The following is a 21,765-nucleotide window of genomic DNA, read 5'->3' as shown; positions in this document are numbered from 1 at the left end:
AACACAGTCTGTTTCACTGTTTTTATGATGTTTATCACCTGATTCTTTGATTTCTGATGTTTGATTTCAGCACTTTTGTCTGTTTATTTTCTTACATTCTGTGTTTGTTGCTGTCGTGTTGCTTTCTGTAAAGTCCTCAACAAGAACCAGGAGTCATTAAATCTGAACTCCAGCTAAAAACTAATGGGACTCCTCAGGTACAGCAGGTACAGTGTCTGTATTCAGGTCGCCCTTTTATTTAGATGTCACTTATTGTCAGTAGTGTCAGTAACACTGTGACTCTGCAGGTGAGTCACATTGATTCCAGGTGAGATCATGACCTCATGTGGGTGAAGAGAAACAACACTTTTCAGCCTGGTGTGAGTCTGTAATTAATCTTAAAGGAACTTAATGTCCCTCCTCTTATTCAATAAATGATCTCATCTTACTGTGTCTCAAAATAACAGCTGTCTTCAGGTGATGTTATACCTGCATCAGCCAGCAGGGGGAGTCACCTGCTGACAAACAAGCACATGTTTCTGATTTTATATCATGTTTATGTATGAATGTAAAACTTAATATCATTTGGTGCTCTGACATTGTTTGAGTCTCAGGTGTTGGATGATTTGTTTCTAGTGGGTGAAAAAGGAACAAAAAACTGTACTATGTATCATCATTACTGTATTATTATTACATTTTTTGTTGGACTGTAAGATTTAAATTTGTGTCATTTTGGATACAGAAATTTAAAATTTATAAAACTGAATTTAAGGCCATTAAAGGACTTTTGCTGTCGTTAAACCTACAGGAGGATTTATTGGTGTATCAATGGATGTATTAAGAGATTTGTATCTGTGCATTAAAGTCATTAATGTTGTAACACCATCTGTAACCCCAGTGTAACCCAGGTTACTAGGCCTTAAACATGAGAGATAATACATTTTAAAAAATATGGTAGTAAAAACTAAGGGTTAACTGTAGTTTATTAAAAAGGAGACATTAAGATAAAATAGGTCACTGTTGTTACGATATATGAGAGAAAATACGAGAGAAGACATACAACGGATATATTGATCTGTACTGTATACATGGTTCATCATTTTCAATCCAATCATTGTGATGTCGTTCTTTTCTATTTTCCATTGTCTTTCTTTGACATTTGATTGAAATAGGCCTTTAGTTCATGTGAGACGCACGTGATAGCGACATGATAGAGGTAACGAGCCAATCAGGATTCAGCCTCGCTGTGTGATCCAAGAAATAAAGGCCGTGATGACAGCTAGCAGATGGACTAGAAGGATTAACTTTGACATTGTGCTGCTAATTTTCCTGAAAAAAACCCATAATGTTCTTACTTTTACTGTGAAAACAGAAGTTCCACCACTGAGATATTATTTGTGTGTGTTGAACCGACCGAAGGATTTAGCTGCTGTGCACAGTGTTATTCCGAAGGACATGTAAGTTCATCTTTCTTTCATTCTCTTTTCTAGCTAGCACTAGCCGCTGTGCCGCATTAGAAGTAGCTTTAAACTGGATAGTTGTGAGTAGCTAGTTGCTAAAATAATGTTTGTTTTACTCTCATTGTCACCTGGATCTGCAAAAAACAGACTGATAACCTGGAGATTGTGCCTAACATTGAACTTACTGGGGAGTGAATTTGGTTATTTCTGCAAATGGTCCAGTTGAATCTGACCTGTATTGATTTCTAAGTATAACTTACAGTTTACATAAGTATATTATTATAATAATCTCAATCTTTATGGTTCATTTAAGAGTTAAGAGACGAAGTAAGAAGTCATAAAATGATTTTAAAATAGTTAATTACCTTGAAGACGTTGTGGAAAATAGGAAGTTAACAACTTTTCTCTCTCACTGCTTTAAAACACAAAGGGAAGAAGAATACAACAGCGGGAAAACTCCTAACGGTCCCAGCCCCGCCCAACAACGTTGCCATGGTAACTCATTTATAACCGTCAGCAGTGAGAGTGAATTATGTCCGTTCGGTCCGCTACAATCTCAACTTGAAGACATGTTCAAAATATTACAAATTACAAAATAATTTACCAGTCTGGGATCAATAAAGTAATTCTATTCTGTTCTATGTACAGAAAATGTATAATGTGTTTTCTTTTGGACTTTTAGGCCGGATCTTTTCTTTTGTTCTGTGTTTTGGAGTTTAAGGAGAAGAGAAAAGATGTCGCCTGCTGCCCAGCGGATCAAACGATCCTGATCCAAGTTGATCTGTGACTTTTCTTCTTGGTTCTGGTAGGACTGATAATCGTCAGTGTTAAAGGACACCTGTTATGAATTATTTCTTTTAATAATTTTTCATCACTGGACTGTAAATAAGGAGAAAACTGTTCAACCTGATTATTGTTTAATGTGTTAAGATAAATCTTTTGTTGACCTGTTAAAGGATGCTGTAATTTAAAGGGTGCATTTCAGTTGAGGAATTTTGAGGGTGATTTTGATTTGATTTGAGGTCTTAAGGTGTGTGGCAAACTCACAAAATAATTAATTAATTAAAGGGACCACAGTATATGTTATATGGGATTTAAATATTAGCTTAAATGATCAATTCAGTGCTCCAATAAGTTAAAGTAGGTTTAAAAGGTGATCTAAAAAAAGAGATTAGAATATGATTGAAATAGGTAAAAACGAATATGAAATTGGTTTAAAAATTGGCTTCATGTAGGCTCAAAACCTAGCAAGATCAAATTAACATTTAAATGGGTTTAAAAAACAAAAACAAAACATACATATAAAGGGGTTAAAATGTTGTAAAGACCATTTAATATAACCCAGTGTGTGATTTTCGTTTCAAAGAGACTGAATGCACTGATTGCTGTGCTTATATGTATATTTATGTTGACATTTTATTTCATTTCATATCTTAAAGCAACTATTACAGCACAAATATTTTTCTATAAAACTTAACTATCGTTGATGAGTCTTATTTGCTTTTGCTACATATATCTCAGCGTCTAAACACTCATTTCTGGACGAACTTAAATTCTTCTGATGCACTAGTCCTATTGGTTATTGGTTTCTATAGAAGGCATCTCTGTGCCGCCCATGTTTTCCTCCATTGTGTCTTTTTCACCTGCCCACTGGACACAAAGCATCAACAATGTAAATACACAGAATTCTATTAATTTTCCAACATAAAAACAAATGTAATTTTACAGTAGTTTTGACAACGATGTAATTTCAGTTATATGATAGAAAATCAGAAACTTGTGCTTATTTGTCAGAGCAGAGTTTTAAACAGAAGCCTCTCATCTTGTTTCATGACAGTAAAGTTCTGACTCAGTCCAAACAGCTCTCACATCATTAACCAGCAGGTGACTCCCCCTGCTGGCTGATGGAGGTACAACATCAACTAAAGACAGCTGTTTTTTGAGACGCAGTGAGATGAGATCATGGTATTGCACAATAAAATAATAACCTAAACGTTCACCGGGAGGGAAATGAAGTGCCGTTTTAAAAATGAACCTGAAGATAAAATACAGGCTGAAAATGGTTGTTTCACTTCACCCACATGAGATCAGATGGAGCCCCTAAAGGTAATTTATTTTACTCCTACTTTTGTGTGACTGCTCCACCATCTGGCCTGTCTGCTCTACCAATCAAGCCTAGAGACACAGGCTGTAGACAAACGGCAGCAGAAATCCAACATTACATCAAATCGCATTAATGAATGAATACTGTGAATATTTCACCAAGTGCAATTTTAGTTTTCATGTAGTTGTTGTGTGTGAAATCGCCTGTGCTGTCAGCTTCACAGAGCGCACTGGAGACAGCGCAGTCTCTTTAGACACACTTTGCCTTCTGCACTCAGCTCACCTGGTACATCCCCTATCATGCACTTGTGCACTTGAATTGAATGATTTATCAAAGCTTGTAAATAGCTAATAAATGCAGTGACAGCTCTCACTGAATCATTACAATTCATAACCTCATTGTGAGTCCTGAGCATGATGCAGGCAGAGTTCACTGTAAATACACTTTAATAAATAAATTGTCTTCACGCATCAAACAAAAGTCTTTTGCACTTAAGGGAGGATGTCGATGTGAGCGCCACTTCCATCGTCTGAGATTAAATGTAACCCACACTGGGCATGCGCAGTCATGCAAATCCCAAACCACAACAGGTGTGGCCAGCAGTGCTTGTCATGACAAATCCAGGTGAATACCTGTGAAATAAAAAGACGGAAGTCGCAGATATACGAGCAACAGAGATGAAGGTGTTAAAGTCCAACCAGATCCAAAGAGGGACTACAGCTGTCCGAACCCACCGGTGAAGACAACACACCGACCTGGAGAGACTCCTGAAGACAGTAAGAGACAACACATCGACCTGGAGAGACTCCTGAAGACAGTAAGAGACAACACACTGGTGTCTACACACACGGAAACACACACACGCTGAAACACACACACTGAACCACACACAGCTTAAAGAAACACACAGAACCTTAAGGCAAACACATATTAAACGGTTAAGATACACACACTAACCGCTTAACTGTAGACATATAAAATACAAAATAACATTACAGACTTTTATTTGTGTCTTCAAAGATGACTTTGTCTGTGGTCACAAAATAGATTAAAGAATGACGTCTGAAACCGTCAGGTGAAACACATCCCTGCTGGAAAATCTAGCATGCTGGTAGCTGATTACCAGTTTGACCAGTTTGAGCTGGGCTTTTGACAGTTGGTGTGCCAACAGCTCCTATTCTTACCAGTTACCAGTTATGACCAAGTACTAAGCACTTAACTGCTCTATCATCACCTCCTGACCTGTCATCTCAAACTTGAGCAATAGGACCATGCTGGTGCTGGTAAAATATTTTATTATGATATTTTTTATTCTCATCATATTCTCTTTCCTATTGTAGGTTTTGGGGCCAGAAGAAAAACACAGAAAATTCTGTTTTGAAGTTTCTATTTGAGCTCAAGTTTGAAAAAAAAAAAAAAAAGATGGAACCATCTTCTCCTGAGGAGGTAGAGCTTGTGTCATTTCGAACCCCAGCTACCTGCCCTCAGTCTGCACCTGTTACTGCTGGGAGCCACTCAATTGAAAACTCTTTGTCTGTTGATTTTTACCTTCAACAACCTTCAGATCACTACTTTCCTTCTGATAGCACATCCCTGCTGAGTCAAGTATTTTCTTCAAAGAACGGGACGTTAACACATGCTGACAACTTGTCCGACATGTCGTTAGAACATGCTGCAAATCATATACCTACAATGACTGATGATACTGACCGCTCTGACTCTGATTCGGACATTTCTGAATACAGAAAAATAAAGCCAGCTGTGAAACACAAGAGAAAATCCAAATGCCACAACCCCAGAGGGATGAAGAAAAGGAAGAAATCTCCCTCTACTGCTGCTTCAACTGATGATTCCTCTGACTACATGGATCAACCTTCACCTGGTCCACTCAGAGAAACAGTACTGATGAAGACTCCCTCCACTGAAGCAGATGCTACAGCAGGACACTGTCAGGATAATACCAGGGAAACTGAGCTGCATGCAACAGCTGATCCATCCACCTTTCAACGCCCTCCATTCTGCACTGAAAGTCAAGAAAATAGATCTGGCTTAATGTCTGTGCAGTCTGAAAGCTTGTCAGGAGCTGAAAGTGATGCACAGCTGGAAATGGAGACATCTCTAACAGGTGTGTCCTCAGTCACAAACAACTGGACAGCGGTGTCAGCATGTCCATCTCCCCTTCAACTACCAGACTTCCAGGTTCAGTCAGAGTCGTCCCTCTGCAGTCCAGATTTAGAATTCGATAATCTCTTCTCTAGCTTCTTCTCTACAGTCCACACTGCAGAAAGTGGAGAAGTTATAAATGTCAAGCTTCAGCCGTCTGAATGTGAGGCAGCAGGTGACAGTGACTCCCTGGTTAAAATGGAGGCACCTGTTACAGCTGTGAGCTCCTCAGTCACAAACACCCAGCCGACCCGTCCTCACCTCCAGCTGTCCTCAGATCCTGGTTGGAGTCAAAGAGGCTCCAGCTGTTTGCCTCGTTCTCACAGCGTTCCCTCACTGAGTCAGAGAAGCTGTGCAGAGAACCAGACCTTCAGACCATCACAGAGCTTACCTGACATGCTGTTAACAAGCAGCTTTGAGGAGTTCACACCTGATATCACTGTTATCAACCGGTTCCTGTGCTCCTGCCCGGGCCTGCAAAAGTGTAGTGTGACGTTTTATAAATATAAAGGATGTACCTCTGAAGAACAGATGACTCCAAATAAAAATAAGACATTCTCAGAGGAGGGTGTTAATGATATTTCAGCTCCCAGTCTCCCGTCTTCTCCCTCTTCCATCTTGAAACGTCGTAATTATAATCGGCGGCTTATATTGAGGCTACATCGTCATGGCCCAGGACCACGTCCTTGTACCCAACGATGGAAAAAGCCCGTCAGCTCAGCCCGGTCCAGACGTTCTACTACCAGAATTAAACGTCAGCTGTGTGTTGAACTATCAGGCTTCTCTTACAAGCAGTCAGTCACCAGCTGGAGTCCCGCCTGCAGCAGCAAAGGTGAAGTTGAGGTGGTGGAGAAAGAAAACAGAAGTGAGAGTGAGAGAGAGTCAGAACATGGCAGCTCGTCGACCAGCTCTCCTCTCTCTCCAAACAAAAACGTCAGCAGATATCCAGAAAACTCTCCGTCTTCCATCTTGCGTGCAAATGATTGTAAAAGTTCTTCTGGATCTAGGAAACGTCCTGACCGCCTGAACAGACCGACTCAACTGGAAGATGAGTTTGATTCCTTCTCGAGCTTGAGCCTCGTCTGCAGCAGCAAAACCAAAGACGAGACTGTGGATTTATCAGCATCCCAGTGTGACACTGACAGAGATGATCCTGTTTCGTCAGTCCCTCGTTCACAGCAAGACCTCCCAGCTGATTTGAATGTCTTGTTTGAGCAGTTGTCTGTGCAGTCTGAGAGCGTGTCAGCAGGTGACAGCGACTCCCTGGTTAAAATGGAGGCACCTGTTACAGCTGTGAGCTCCTCAGTCACAAACACCCAGCCGACCCGTCCTCACCTCCAGCTGTCCTCAGATCCTGGTTGGAGTCAAAGAGGCTCCAGCTGTTTGCCTCGTTCTCACAGCGTTCCCTCACTGAGTCAGAGAAGCTGTGCAGAGAACCAGACCTTCAGACCATCACAGAACTTACCTGACATGCTGTTAAAAAGCAGCTTTGAGGAGTTCACACCTGATATCACTGTTGATGAGGACGATGAAAGCTACCGGTTCCTGTGCTCCTGCCCGGGCCTGTACCAGTGCAGTGTGACGGGCCTGGTGTTCCACATGGAGGGAGAAGGGGACGTGGTTTACAGGATTGTCTCTTGGGACAGGAGGCTACTGGCCCAACATCACAAGAAGCCTGCAGGACCCCTGTTTGACATCAAATGTCAGCAGAAGTCTGTGTGTCGGCTTCATCTCCCACACTGTGAGATCCCATCCACAGCTGGATGTCAGTTCTTGTCAGTCGCTCACCTGAATGATGAGGGCATCGAGTTCATCGCCCCTCATAAGGTAACAGAAACTCATGTGATCATCAACATCTCAGGGTTTTCTGCTTTCGGTAACGCCAAGGATGAAGATTCACCTCCAGAGCCGGTCCGAGCGCTGGTTCTGCTGTTCTACAGGCCACCAGATGGTCAAGATTTTGAATCTCTCCTCAATGTGTTGATGCTACCAAATAACATTGTGCTCAGTGATGTGCGACGCACCAGGAAGAAACATGTTGGAGATGAGCTCTACATAGCAATACCCCCAGACTGTAAACTGCTGCCAGGGCAGGAATACACACTGTCCACTTGTCCTGAAGACGACTCAGTTCTAGTTCAACCAACAACAGCAGAATTTCACAGTGACAACTATGACAATTGCTTTACATCATTCGAGGTGAATTTAGAGAAAATCCTGAAACATATTAAACTGTTTCTGAGAGACACCAACAGACACAGTGTCTGGGAGAGACGAGTTCCTCTCCCATCTGCTGGACCAAAGAAGTCCTGTAGAAAAAGTGCTCTGAATCTGTCTTCCAAGAAGAAGCTGTTGAAGATACAGAGCAAATTCATTAAGGGGATATCAGGACCTTGCCTTAAAAGTCTGCTGGACAAACTGTTTGAGAAAAAGGTTCTGACTGATTCTGAGAAAGAGTTAGCATGTGAGATGCCAAACAGAGGAGACAAAGCTCGTTTTGTTATCGACACAGTGACGAACAAAAGTAAAACTGCCAGTTCAGAGATGATCAAGTTCCTTTGTGAGCTCGACCCGTTCCTCTGTGAAGATCTTGGCCTGACAGTCACCTGAATGAACAGGTGATCCCGTCAGAACATGTTGACCTGCTGGTTAGAAAGTGATCATCCAAGTGAAAAAGACAAAAAGAGGGAAACAATTCTTCCAGAAATTCTATCATAAAAATCTCACCTCCTTCCCAGAATTCCTACCCCAAACCCGATTTTCACAGAACTCTGACCCTCCTCCAAGAAATCCAACTCCAATCCCAGAACCCTGAGTTCAAAGTCAGAATCCGGGGGAAAAGTCATAACACCAAGACAAAAACCAGAACTCTGACTTAAATCCTAAAACTTGGACCTTTTTTCAGGAACTCCGAGCTAAAGCCCAGAATGCCGACTTCAATGACTCTGATACCAAACCATAATTCTGACCTCTCAGGGTTTCCCCCAGAAAACTTGTTAGCCTGGTGGTAGGTTGGAAGGGCGTCCCACCGGCGACAAAGCATGTTTTTCTTTGTGACAGGGGCCTGACACAGGCCAGCAACTGACTGATGGCAGTGTCCTATAGGTAACAGATTCATGATGTAGTAGAATTTAGAGTGGTTTCATACTGCCTTGCATTAATTCAATGTTGCGGAAACCCTGCCTCTGACCCCCCTCCGAGAAAAAGTCAGAGGTCCATGCTCAAAACTACAATTCTTACAGTTCTGTTTTAGGACTAGGTTGTATAATCCCTTATTGATCGCACTCCTGAGGTATGAAGTGGGTCAGTGCAGACATTTGAGGGGTTTCCAGGTAGTGGCTAAGGTGCTGTCTGTGTGACAGAAAGCTTCAGAGCTTTATTGGAGTCATCAGGTGGGCACCCTCCTTCTCTGGTGTTTCAATGACAGGCCCACAACACCTCCAGAGGGCTCATCAGCAACATCTGGCGTCCCAGATGTGCCCCCCTCAACTCTCAACCCTTCCACGCCACAGATGCCATTTTGGGGCCCAGGTGGCATCTCTCCTCTTCAGCCAGAGCCACCGGCTTGCTTGTTCCACTGCGCTTGAGAGGACTTTGATGGCTTGGTGTTGTACAGAACATTCTAGCCCTTTTCCCAGAACTCTTCTTCTTTACAACTCTACCCCCCCTCCCTGAACTCCATGCTTAAACACAGAAGTCCCACTTCAATCCCAGGAATCCAAACCCTTTTTCCTAGAAGTCTGAATTTCCTCCCAGAACTCTGACCCTTTTCCAGAACTTCTTTACCAGAAGTCTGACCTCAAATAAAAAAAGCCAGACTTTTTTATTGGAACTCTGATCTGTCTCCCAGAACTTCGACCCCAATCCAAGGACCCTGGGTTCAAAGTCAGAATGGTAGATAAGGACATTTTTTAAATGTTCCTGGTGTGAGTCTGTAATTAATCTTAAAGGAACTTAATTTCCCTCTTCTTATTCTGTTGTACAATAAATGATCTCATCTTACTGTGTCTCAAAATAACAGCTGTCTTTAGGTGATGTTATACCTGCATCAGCCAGCAGGGGGAGTCACCTGCTGACACGCAAGCACATGTTTCTGATTTTATATCATGTTTATGTATGAATGTAAAACTTAATATCATTTGTTACTCTGACATTGTTCGAGTCTCAGGTGTTGGATGATTTGTTTCCAGTGGGTGAAAAAGGAACAAAGAAATGAAGAAAACATGTTTCTGTGCTGTGTATCATTGTTACTGTATCACTGAGTATTCATGTGAATAAAATACTCTGAATATTGAAACTGATGTTGGTCTAAAAGTGAATTTTTTGTTGGACTGTAAGATTCAGATTTGTCTCATTTTGGATACAGAAGAATTTACATTCATGACCTTAAATTTAATATTTATAAAACTGAATTTAAGACATTTTAAGGCAGTTTAAAGGACTTTTGCTGTCGTCAGACCTACAGGAGGATTTATTGGTGTATCATGGCTGTTTTAAGAGATTTGTAGCTGAGCATTGAAGTCATTAAGTCATTAAGTGATATTTAGATATCAGGTCTGTTTGTTGAGTTTCTGCTTGGCTGGTCTGAACAAACAACAGCTGGATGAAAATCTCTCAGCAGGTTTAAATTCTGTTGTGCTGAATAATTCATCCACCTCTTAAGTTTCTTCATAAAACTTTGATATGAAACAGTTACCGGCTCACGTTAAACACTATTTCTGGTTCATATTCTGGCCTGATGTGACTCATTTAACTTCATATTTGTGATATTAGATTCAAATCTTGGCAGATAAATGGACAAAAGTGTCTTTCAGCACTTGAATGAACCATTTTTGCTCGTCGTTGTGAATATCAGGTCACAGAACCCATCTCATTTCCTAAATGTGTACAGGCCACATAAAGTTCTACTATGAAGGACATAACAGGTATTTTTTCTTTTGTGCTCTTTATTATGAAAAATGCCACAAACTGAGCACTTTACAAGAGAACAACAATACAAACAATAGTACCAAATAGCATAGCGTTGCTGCATCCTATGGGCATGTAGGTGAACACATGAATACATAACTCTGACATGAAACAGGATACACTGAATTGGTGCAAAGCTATAGTGCAAACTGATTCCACATATCATAATTTCTCCGAGGATCTTGAGCTACAAGCTTCATGTTAGCATGTTTTGCTTTCAAATGCTCGTTGAGGTTGGCTGTTGAATTTACGCCGGTGGACAAAAGTTTCTGTGCAGGGCACTTTGTACAGCTCACAGTCAAATCCTTACCCTTATTTTCAATCCGTTCCAAATAACGGGGATACCTCCATACCTCAGAAGTTAGCATGCTATTGCTACCAGCCTCAGTGTGGAATAACAGCCTGCAACTATTGTGCAAGAATGCAGCTGAGGGAGTGTCGCTGTCAAATCTGTCCCTGGGAAAACGTTGTTCCCAACTGGAAAAGCACCAAGTTTTGTTACCATATTTTCAGTAGTAACGCATTACACTACTTTTTACCCGAAAAAAAGTTACCGCGTTAGAGTAACGTAACTACTGCCCATTTGTCAGACAGCTGATTGCTGAGTCTCGTTCTCAACTCGTCTAATACTGACGCTTCGTGTTGGTAGGTCATAAACTTTAGACAGCATCAAGTACCAAACAGCACGCTAACATCAAACATACGAAGCGTCAGTGATCAGTCAGAATCAGGTGGTGAACAGCATAAAAAACACAGTCTGCATTCAAGATATTTGGTTTAAAATGTCATAAAATCATTCATTAGTTTAAAAAAGTTATCTGAAATAGAGTCAACATTTAAAAACTGTCCATATCTACACTTCATCACAGATCTGGGAGAAGTTTGAGTTCTTGGAAAAAGGAGATTAAATCTGAGGTCAGTATTCTAACTTGGTCTTAGAATTCTGATAGGAAGGTCCGAGTTCTAGGAAAAAGGTTTTGGAGTTTAGAGATTGAAGTCAGAGTTCAGAGTTTGAGCTCAGATCAGTTTCTAACCACCAGGACAACGTGATCATGATCACATCAGTCCAAGATGTTTACAGAGGAACGGGTCGAGCTCACAGAGGAACTCGATCATCTCTGAACTGGCAGCTTCACCTTTCCTCCTCACTGTGTCGATAACTAAACGAGCTTTGTCTCCTCTGTTTTGCATCTCGTCCGCTGACTCCCTCTCAGAATCAATCAGAACCTTTTTCTCAAACAGTTTGTCCAGCAGACTCTTGAGAACAGGTCCTGATATCCCCTCGATGAAGCTGCTGCGTATGTCAAACAGAATCCGGTCTGAGCGGCCCTGCACACAGAGTCTCTGTAGTCCAGCAGACAGAAGACAAACCTCTCTTTCCCAAACAATGTGAGAGCTGCTGGTGTCTCTCAGAAGCGCCTTCATATTCAACATGACTGTTCTGAATCTGACCTGGAATGATGGGATGTAGTTGTCATAGGACTCCTTATCAAATTCAGCTTCTTTCGGTTGAACTAGAACTGAGTCGTCTTCAGGACAAGTGGACAGTGTGTATTCCTGCCCTGGCAGCAGTTTACAGTGTGAGGACGTCTCTATGTAGAGCTCATCTCCTACTAAGCTCTTCCTGGTGCGTCGCACATCTCGGACCGAGACGTTACCTGGTAGCATCAACACATTCAGGAAGGATATGAGCTCATTCAGGGGCCTGTAGAACAGCAGAACCAGCGCTCGGACCGGCTCTGGAGGTGAATCTTTATCCTTGATGTTACCATAACCAGAAAACCCTGAGATGTTGATGATCACATGAGTTTCTGTTACCTTATGAGGGGCGATGAACTCGATGCCCTCATCATTCAGGTGAGCGACTGACAAGAACTGACATCCAGCTGTGGATGGGATCTCACAGTGTGGGAGATGAAGCCGACACACAGACTTCTGCTGACATTTGATGTCAAACAGGGGTCCTGCAGGCTTCTTGTGATGTTGGGCCAGTAGCCTCCTGTCCCAAGAGACAATCCTGTAAACCACGTCCCCTTCTCCCTCCATGTGGAACACCAGGCCCGTCACACTGCACTGGTACAGGCCCGGGCAGGAGCACAGGAACCGGTAGCTTTCATCGTCCTCATCAACAGTGATATCAGGTGTGAACTCCTCAAAGCTGCTTTTTAACAGCATGTCAGGTAAGCTCTGTGATGGTCTGAAGGTCTGGTTCTCTGCACAGCTTCTCTGACTCAGTGAGGGAACGCTGTGAGAACGAGGCAAACAGCTGGAGCCTCTTTGACTCCAACCAGGATCTGAGGACAGCTGGAGGTGAGGACGGGTCGGCTGGGTGTTTGTGACTGAGGAGATCACAGCTGTAACAGGTGCCTCCATTTTAACCAGGGAGTCACTGTCACCTGCTGACACGCTCTCAGACTGCACAGACAACTGCTCAAACAAGACATTCAAATCAGCTGGGAGGTCTTGCTGTGAACGAGGGACTGACGAAACTGGATCATCTCTGTCAGTGTCACACTGGGATGCTGATAAATCCACAGTCTCGTCTTTGGTTTTGCTGCTGCAGATGAGGCTCAAGCTCGAGAAGAAATCAAACTCATCTTCCAGTTGAGTCGGTCTGTTCAGGCGGTCAGGACGTTTCCTAGATCCAGAAGAACTTTTACAATCATTTTCATGCAAGATGGAAGACGGAGAGTTTTCTGGATATCTGCTGACGTTTTTGTTTGGAGAGAGAGGAGAGCTGGTCGACGAGCTGCCATGTTCTGACTCTCTCTCACTCTCACTTCTGTTTTCTTTCTCCACCACCTCAACTTCACCTTTGCTGCTGCAGGCGGGACTCCAGCTGGTGACTGACTGCTTGTAAGAGAAGCCTGATAGTTCAACACACAGCTGACGTTTAATTCTGGTAGTAGAACGTCTGGACCGGGCTGAGCTGACGGGCTTTTTCCATCGTTGGGTACAAGGACGTGGTTGCGAGCCGTGAAGATGTCGCCTCAATTTACTCCGCCGATTATAATTATGAGGTCTCAAGGTGGCAGAAGGAGAAGAAGGAAGGTGCCTGTCGTGAACGTCCTCCTCCGAGAACGTCTTTTTCTGAGTCCTCTGTTTTCCTGAGACACATCCTTGATTTTTGGTAAACGACACATCTCCGCATTTTCCCATTCTTTGTCCCATCTTCTCTTCTGTTTTCAACTCAGTCTCAAGTAGAAACCTTCAAAAGCAGCTTTCTCTGTGTTTTCCTTCTGGACTCAGACCCCTGAAGCAAAGCAGAGGATGGAAAATCAAAACCAGATGTTAGATTTTAAAACACAATTCTTCCTGAAGTGTTAAGTTCATTCATCTGTAACTGAAGGACAAACGTTCAGTGACAGCAGCAACTTTACTTTACTGCAGCTAACTTTCTTTTTTAGCAACTCATATAGTTGTTTAATGGTTTTATGAATATAATTATCAAAACATTTTACACTTCAAATGGTTTGCATTGTTTGTTCTTAAATACATTTTGTTCAAATTTGAAAGAATACGTTTTGTGTGAAAGCAACACACCCTGAAGAATGTTTTCATGATATCTTTAGATCTTTACATTCTGTTGGTTTGGTTTAATTCATGACAAAAAAATAAACACAAACATGCCAAAATTATTTTCCTAACTGGCATCACAATGTGCTGATCTATAGAAGGAAACAGACGAAGTGAAGTGAAATCAACACTTAAATGTGTATTTTGGATGATTTTTTTCCCCAAGCTAGTCTGAAAGAAATCATGTTATGGAAGCAAAATAACCCAAAATCTCAAAATTGACAGTGCATAAAAAACAAAGTTTTGCCTGCCATGTTTCCTCTTCATCTCCAGAAACTGAAAATATCTATAATTTAGCTTCTAGTTAACTTAAAAAACTTGATCTAAGAGTCTGAGTCCATGTTTGTGATATCCAGAAATCCCAAAGTGTGAATGTTTCATAACCCTCCTCCTCCACACTTCTATAGATTTCTTCTATTCATATCTGTAAAAGCCGTTTTCTCAAAATGAGTTTTTTTTTCTCATACTCTGAGCCAAAAATCTCCACTTCAGTAGCAGTTATATACACCAAACGTCTCAGTTTGATTCCTGTCTATATCCTGAAGGTTGTAACAGAGGACTTTGTTCATACATCATTCACAGCCTGATTTATAACATTTTATTCCTAAAAACAGGGTGAAAATTGTTTTTTTTATGGCTGTTGACAGTATTTTCTGATTCATGGAGTGATTAAAAGAGATATCCAACATTCCCTCTGTGAAAACCTTTGGCCATAATATGTCAACAAAAGGAAACAAGAACTTTGGATCCTGGCTTTATCCAATATGTATGCAGATGAGCGCATATTTAATTAGATAATGCCTCATTTTCATATTTAAAATATACGATTTCAGAAAACCCACAATGCAAAAGAATAACTGTCTTAATGTGAGTAATCAACTGGAGAAGTTTCATGGTGACTTAATAAAAAAATCATTATACTAATTAAGCAAATTACCCAACATGCAACTCTTTACAGATTACATGTCACTCCTAAAACAAGATTTCTGGTCCAAGAAACGTCCGGTAGACTGTAAAGATCAGAGTCTGGCTGCGGGACTGAAGAGAGTCAGTGAGGATTTTTAAAGTTTGACCCGTGTTTAAAAAAAAAAAAAAAAAAGCAGTTCAGACCCGCTGATGTGACGTGGTGACAGTGAACACGTCACAGTGCGTCAGCAGACAGGACCGTTACGTTGAGCTGACGTGGAGTCCCTCGTCTCAGCTTCTCTTTAGTTTCATGTCAGTGTTCTGGGAGTCTGTGAGCTAACAGAGTCAGCAGGACCCGGATGACTCGCAGCAGTTCTGGACTTCAGTGTGTGTTGGTCGGTGTTGGTCGGTGTTGTCTCTTACCCGGTGAGGACAGCCGCCTTCAGGACCGACCTGTTGTCTTCACAGATGAGGTCCCTCGCTGGATCTGGTCAGAGAACTTTCCTCCATCTCTGCTGGATCTTCCTGGTTTCCGCAGTCGGCTTCAAGTCTCCAGTCAAGTTTACTTTCGGTTTCACAAGCGACTCCCACAAAACCCCGGAGGAGGAGCGAGAGGGAGAGAGAAGGAGGCCCGTGTGCGCATGTCACACTTTGGTGTCCATTGAAAGTAGTTTTATTAATCGCAAAATAATCGAAATATAACTTACGTGAATTATTTAAAAAGTTGAAATCTGTCACAAAACAGCGTTTAAATGAAGGTTAGTGCTGCTTGTTCTCCAGAACAGGATCGTTTGGCAGAGACGTTTTTCAATGACAAAGAAAATTGTGGCGTAAAATTGAATCATCCATAATAATCACAGATTATATCACAATCTGTTAAAATCATCATCTCTAATATCACTTTTTGACCATCCTGCAGCTTTATTCTTATTCTGTAGATGAAGTTCAAACGCAGAATTTGAGACTGAATAAACAAACTGACCTTAAAGAACAACACAGTTATACTGAGTCACTGTGTTTGTATGTGGCGGACCCTGCCACCTCTCCAGCCTCAGACACAGCTCGTTTATTCACTGATGGAAACAAGTTTGTATTCTTACCTCAATAATACTGTAAATATTACCATTTACATTCATACATGAACATGATATAAAATCAGAAACACGTTCTTATTTGTTTTAAACAGAACCCTTTCATCTGGTTTCATGACAGGAAAGTTCTGACTCGGTCCAATCAGCTCTCACATCATTAACCAGCAGGTGACGCCCCCTGCTGGCTGATGGAGGTACAACAACTGATTAGTCCCATTAGTTTTTAGCTGGAGTTCAGATTTAATGACTCCTGGTTCTTGTTGAGGACTTTACAGAAAGCAACACGACAGCAACAAACACAGAATGTAAGAAAATAAACAGACAAAAGTGCTGAAATCAAACATCAGAAATCAAAGAATCAGGTGATAAACATCATGAAAACAGTGAAACAGACTGTGTTCAAGATATCTCGTTAAAAGTAGCTTCAGCAATTAAAAACTGTCCGTATCTACGCTTCTGGCTTTAGTTCTGACTTGAGGCTGATATGGCCTTAAAACAAAATCATGATATTATTAAAGGAGCAGTCTGTAGAGAAAGATCTGCACTGACTGATATTTTTGGGTCCTTGGGCAAAATACTGAACCCCAAACTGCTCCTGATGTGCAGGTGGGGACCTTGCATGGCAGCCACCGCCATGAATGTGTGTTACTGTAAGTCACTTTAGACAAAAGTGTCTGATAAAGGCCTCAAACATCAGACACCTAAATATGGATCCTTGAATTAAGAAATTAACTTGAAGACGGTGAGGAGAACTTCCTGGATCCAGAGCAAAAGGTAACGTGGTCTGTTCTGAACTGAACCTCATCGCCCATCCAAAATCTGTGGAAAACAGTGTCCAAGATCGATTCATTTAAACAGGATCAGCTGATCACATGTCATGATCACTTTGCTCTCCTCAACAAAGTCTGAGGCCATGTCCACACATATAAACCATCTTCACCCCCCCGGCATCATTTCAAGAATATTTGTGTCCAAACGGATCCATTGTAAACAACTCAACACGCTGTAGTTCATGTTCCAGCATGTAGGCGGCGCTTGAAATTCACCAATAAGAAGAGAAGAAGCTGTAAACAAACAGTCAATAGACGGAGAAACAGAACACAAATGATGTGGCGTATGCAGTTGTCCATAATCCTTTTTCTCTCAGTGTAGCAGCAGAGGAGCAGAATATTTTGCCCCAGTGACCCGAATAGACTCAATATCTTCTGCAGCACCAACACAAGCATGTAGTCCGCTGATAACATCCCTTGCTGTTTGCCATAAATATGCCATATGTCAGTGTTTTTCATGACATCTGAATATTTCGTTCACAAGATAAAAAGACAACATCACATCCTTATTAGTACAAGTAGTTCTGCTTCTAGTTCTGTTTTCCAGGATTTAGCTAATTTGAATAGAATCATTACAGAAAAATATGAGAGGTGTTTAAGGTTCAGCCCGTTGAGCTTGTTGGTGTGAACGTTCTGAAATCAGAACAGGAAGAAATTACTAATGCAGAAGTTTGAAAACCGACCACCAACCGTCTCTAGACTGATCTGATCGAGTGCAGCTCGCCGGGTGAGTCAGACACAAAACTGATGTTTTACATTTTAACAGCTAAAATCTACAATCAGAGACGTGTTTGTGTTTGTAGTCATTTGTCTGGAAGGTTCAGTTTATTCATATCACACAAAGAAAAGCTGGCAGGAAAACAGTTTACATTTATGATTCATTAATTGTTATCTGATACTGTTTAGTTACTGTGTGTGAAACTGATGTGAAACATTCTGCCGGATTTATTAAAAAAAGTTTCCGACTGTAGTTTTATGCTGTAGTTGTTTTCTCAGCAGCATTTGATGCAGTGACCTCAGGATCATCTGTGCAAATTCTATTGTTTAATCAAACTAGAATTGATCTGATATTTGGATTTTACAGTCTGTGTTCTGTGAGTCTTAACAAAGGTAAATAAATAATGAGCTGACAAACTGGTGAAGGAACAACTGTAATAAACTCCTCCTGGTTTATTCAAGTTCATTTCAGATTTTCTTATGAAGTCACAATTTGAGATCCAATAGTTTTTATAAACCTTGTAGAGTTTACATTTACTGGAACCATTCTGTTTACCAGTAAACTAAATTTATCCATGATGGTATTTGGGGTTAAACATCTGGACGGAAATGTATTTTGGTGAATAAATGAACTGAAAGATTTGTGGGATTTTTTTGAATTTGCATCGTTTTATTTCAGGGAGCAGAATAAACACAAAGGAGACACAGATTCACAAGAAAGTTCTGCTGGGGTTGAAAAAGGAAGTCGAGATAGAAGAAACTCAGCGGTTTCCTGCTGCTGCTGCTTATTCAGCCTGGCTGACTGTGATCACAGCAAAATGGAGTCAACAATGGAACTTAGAAGAAAAGAAAGACGAGCATCATGTTTCAGAAGAGCAGCCAGAAGAATCAGGAGGGTCCTGTCCAGGATCTGCAGAGATAGTTCTCCTTCTCCCGTTGGTCATTGTAACACTAGACGCACCTTCAATGAAGAGAACTGTTTAGAAGGAAGTTCTGCTTATTTCCCTATTTTAGGAACCAAGAGACCCACGAGCTGCTCCTATTATGAGTCTTCTGTACACCTGGACAGTAGTTTTGTCTTCAATGATCTTGACCTCTATGCTACACGTCGGCCTAATTCTAGATGCCAAGATAAATACACCAACATGCACGTTTCTTGGAATCCCCCAGACACTGCTAAATCTCTCCATGTCCCCAAATTTGCACCGGCGCAACTTCCTGTGATTAGAGGTGTTTCCCTACCCCATCAAAGTCATCATCGAAACAGAAGCACAACTGATATGAATGACTCAACTGACCGTATCGGCTCTTGGTACCGAGCAATAACTGCCACTCTTTCCTCAGGCAGCCGTGCAGTCCGACAGTACCAATCAGGACCCCAAACTGTCTGCACTGAAGGCAGTGGAGTACAAGATGCATTTGAGCAGTTGTCTGTGCAGTCTGAGAGCGTGTCAGCAGGTGACAGTGACTCCCTGGTTAAAATGGAGGCACTTGTTACAGCTGTGATCTCCTCAGTCACAAACACCCAGCCGACCCGTCCTCACCTCCAGCTGTCCTCAGATCCTGGTTGGAGTCAAAGAGGCTCCAGCTGTTTGCCTCGTTCTCACAGCGTTCCCTCACTGAGTCAGAGAAGCTGTGCAGAGAACCAGACCTTCAGACCATCACAGAGCTTACCTGACATGCTGTTAAAAAGCAGCTTTGAGGAGTTCACACCTGATATCACTGTTGATGAGGACGATGAAAGCTACCGGTTCCTGTGCTCCTGCCCGGGCCTGTACCAGTGCAGTGTGACGGGCCTGGTGTTCCACATGGAGGGAGAAGGGGACGTGGTTTACAGGATTGTCTCTTGGGACAGGAGGCTACTGGCCCAACATCACAAGAAGCCTGCAGGACCCCTGTTTGACATCAAATGTCAGCAGAAGTCTGTGTGTCGGCTTCATCTCCCACACTGTGAGATCCCATCCACAGCTGGATGTCAGTTCTTGTCAGTCGCTCACCTGAATGATGAGGGCATCGAGTTCATCGCCCCTCATAAGGTAACAGACACTCATGTGATCATCAACATCTCAGGGTTTTCTGGTTATGGTAACATCAAGGATGACGACTCACCATGTTTCCCAGTCCAAGCGCTGGTTCTGCTGTTCTACAGGCCTGCATATGATCCCGATCTTGAATCCCTCCTCAATGTGTTGATCCTACCAGGTAACGTCTCGGTCCGAGATGTGCGACGCACCAGGAAGAGCTTAGTAGGAGATGAGCTCTACATAGAGACGTCCTCACACTGTAAACTGCTGCCAGGGCAGGAATACACACTGTCCACTTGTCCTGAAGACGACTCGGTTCTAGTTCAGCCAACAACAGCAGAATTTGACAGTGACAACTATGACAACTACATCCCATCATTCCAGGTGGATTTGGAGAAAATCCTGAAACATATTAAACTGTTTCTGAGAGACACCAACAGACACAGTGTCTGGGAGAGACGAGTTTGTCTTTCATCAGCTGGACTAACAAAGTCCTGTGGACAGAGCGCTCTGAATCTGCCTTCACACCAGAAGCTGTTTGACATACGCAGCAGCTTCATCGAGGGGATATCAGGACCTGTTCTCAAGAGTCTGCTGGACAAACTGTTTGAGAAAAAGGTTCTGATTGATTCTGAGAGGGAGTCAGTGGACGAGATGCAAAACAGAGGAGACAAAGCTCGTTTAGTTATCGACACAGTGAGGAGGAAAGGTGAAGCTGCCAGTTCAGAGATGATCGAGTTCCTCTGTGAGCTCGACCCGTTCCTCTGTGAACATCTTGGCCTGATCTGAAGCTGAATGAACAGCTAGAAACAAAGTGTATTAGGATCGTACCAAATGTAAGAATTGTACCTTATGAAATGTTTAGCAGATGGACATACAGCATGAGAGCTAATGAGAACAGAGTACAGCTGGTGGGTTAAACTGAGTTTCCTGTTGAAGAGGATGTGAACTAGTTCAGGTGCTTCGGGGGAATCTCCCGTCTGTTATAGGCTGAACCTGAGAGGAGACCTGAGGAGGTGTGGAGCCATCTGCTGGTGCGTTCAGAGACTGTTCTCCAGGTGTATCGAATAATCTCCTCAGCTGATGGACGTTGTCATGGAAATTAAATCATTTTAAATGTGTATTTTTCAAATTAAGCACTGCTTATGTAGGTGAACTTCCCCCTTTCCAAATCTGGAGACACAACAGCAGCTAATCTTCATCCTGGTATGTTCACTATTGACACAGATTTGATTTTGTTAGCGTGGGATTTTTGTGGCTAAATGAAGAGCGTTCATGATGTATGTGTCTCATTAAAGGAGCATTCTGTAGTTTTAAGGAAGAAAATGTTCATGAGATGAGAGATTTCCACTGACTGATCTTTTCTGCCAAAACAAACTAAATAAACTCTCTTCATTTTCAAACAAAACTAACCTTAAAAGGATGACACAATATATGCCGTTTTATTTTGTTTATATGTGGTAGATTAGTGCTGTAAATATTTAAAAAAATTCTGAGTTTTTCTACGAACTATAGCGCCCCTTTAAACTGCTGAACTCAATGATTCATTCTGACCCTCCAGTGTTTGCTATTCTGTCCCCTTTGTCCGTTTGTTTCTGCTGTTTAACTATTTTTGTTTTTACATAACTTGTTCATACTTTTATCTCTGTCAGTATTGATTGCTTCTGTTCACCAGTGTGTGACTGTTTCAGGTGTTTTTAATGTCTCCCTCACAATAAAGACAGGGCAACAAACTCCTCGTGGTTTGCAGTAAGTGAAATCACACATAAACTGAAGTACTCTCTCATCCAGAATGTGGCCTAATTATTGAATATGAAAGTGCGATATGTATGAATTTGAGTTGAAACTTATCAAAATTATCAAGAAAATGTGAAGAAATTACAGTTTTGATTGTGTAAAGACCAACATTCTCTTGGTGCTCCGAGCTCCCATCCCATCTCTGTGACT

At 41.9% G+C, this 21,765-nt stretch overlaps 4 protein-coding genes across 12 annotated transcripts in view; 2 read left to right on the top strand and 2 right to left on the bottom strand.

Moving 5' to 3' along the window:
* nebl (nebulette) overlaps positions 1-1,929 on the bottom strand; it is a 103,081-nt gene extending 101,152 nt beyond the window's left edge. The window contains exons 1-2 of one of the 4 annotated variants that reach the window (XM_037079954.1): positions 1,805-1,929; positions 429-497 (exon numbers count right to left, since the gene is read on the bottom strand). The gene's annotated coding sequence lies outside the window, so the exon portion shown is untranslated. The remainder of the gene's footprint in view (positions 1-428; positions 498-1,804) is intronic. The other 3 variants (XM_037079955.1, XM_037079958.1, XM_037079956.1) reach the window with 3 other exon arrangements.
* Positions 1-10,007, top strand: part of LOC119009070 — a 13,237-nt gene extending 3,230 nt beyond the window's left edge. The window contains exons 1-2 of one of the 2 annotated variants that reach the window (XM_037080055.1): positions 4,148-5,881; positions 6,956-10,007. In XM_037080055.1, coding sequence (XP_036935950.1) covers positions 4,966-5,881; positions 6,956-8,316 — 2,277 coding nt within the window. In that variant the 5' untranslated portion in view covers positions 4,148-4,965 and the 3' untranslated portion in view covers positions 8,317-10,007. Of the gene's footprint in view, positions 1-4,147; positions 5,882-6,955 lie in introns of those variants that run through there. The other variant, XM_037080056.1, reaches the window with a different exon arrangement.
* LOC119009075 overlaps positions 1-21,765 on the bottom strand; it is a 34,545-nt gene that overhangs the window by 9,814 nt on the left and 2,966 nt on the right. For 4 of the 5 annotated variants that reach the window (XM_037080070.1, XM_037080072.1, XM_037080071.1 and 1 more), the window contains one exon: positions 11,712-13,927. In XM_037080070.1, coding sequence (XP_036935965.1) covers positions 11,731-13,845 — 2,115 coding nt within the window. In that variant the 5' untranslated portion in view covers positions 13,846-13,927 and the 3' untranslated portion in view covers positions 11,712-11,730. Of the gene's footprint in view, positions 1-11,711; positions 13,928-15,579; positions 16,009-21,765 lie in introns of those variants that run through there. The other variant, XM_037080069.1, reaches the window with a different exon arrangement.
* On the top strand, positions 879-21,765 carry LOC119009077 (NACHT, LRR and PYD domains-containing protein 1b allele 3-like). Its single transcript, XM_037080076.1, has 4 exons — positions 879-1,436; positions 1,870-1,934; positions 2,122-2,244; positions 18,474-21,765. The coding sequence occupies exon 4, from the start codon at positions 18,613-18,615 to the stop codon at positions 20,605-20,607; it is 1,995 nt and encodes a 664-aa protein (XP_036935971.1). The 5' UTR covers positions 879-1,436; positions 1,870-1,934; positions 2,122-2,244; positions 18,474-18,612; the 3' UTR covers positions 20,608-21,765.

The sequence above is a fragment of the Acanthopagrus latus genome, chromosome 19 (genome assembly GCF_904848185.1).
Source record: "Acanthopagrus latus isolate v.2019 chromosome 19, fAcaLat1.1, whole genome shotgun sequence".
Taxonomy (NCBI): Eukaryota; Metazoa; Chordata; class Actinopteri; order Spariformes; family Sparidae; genus Acanthopagrus; species Acanthopagrus latus.
The sequence above is the reverse complement of the archived record's forward strand: the minus strand, read 5'-3'. Positions and strand labels throughout refer to the sequence as shown.

What these genes read in the sequence shown, in the direction of transcription:
- LOC119009077 (XM_037080076.1), top strand. Translation starts at nt 18,613, where the DNA reads ATGGAGTCAACAATGGAACTTAGAAGAAAAGAAAGACGAGCATCATGT.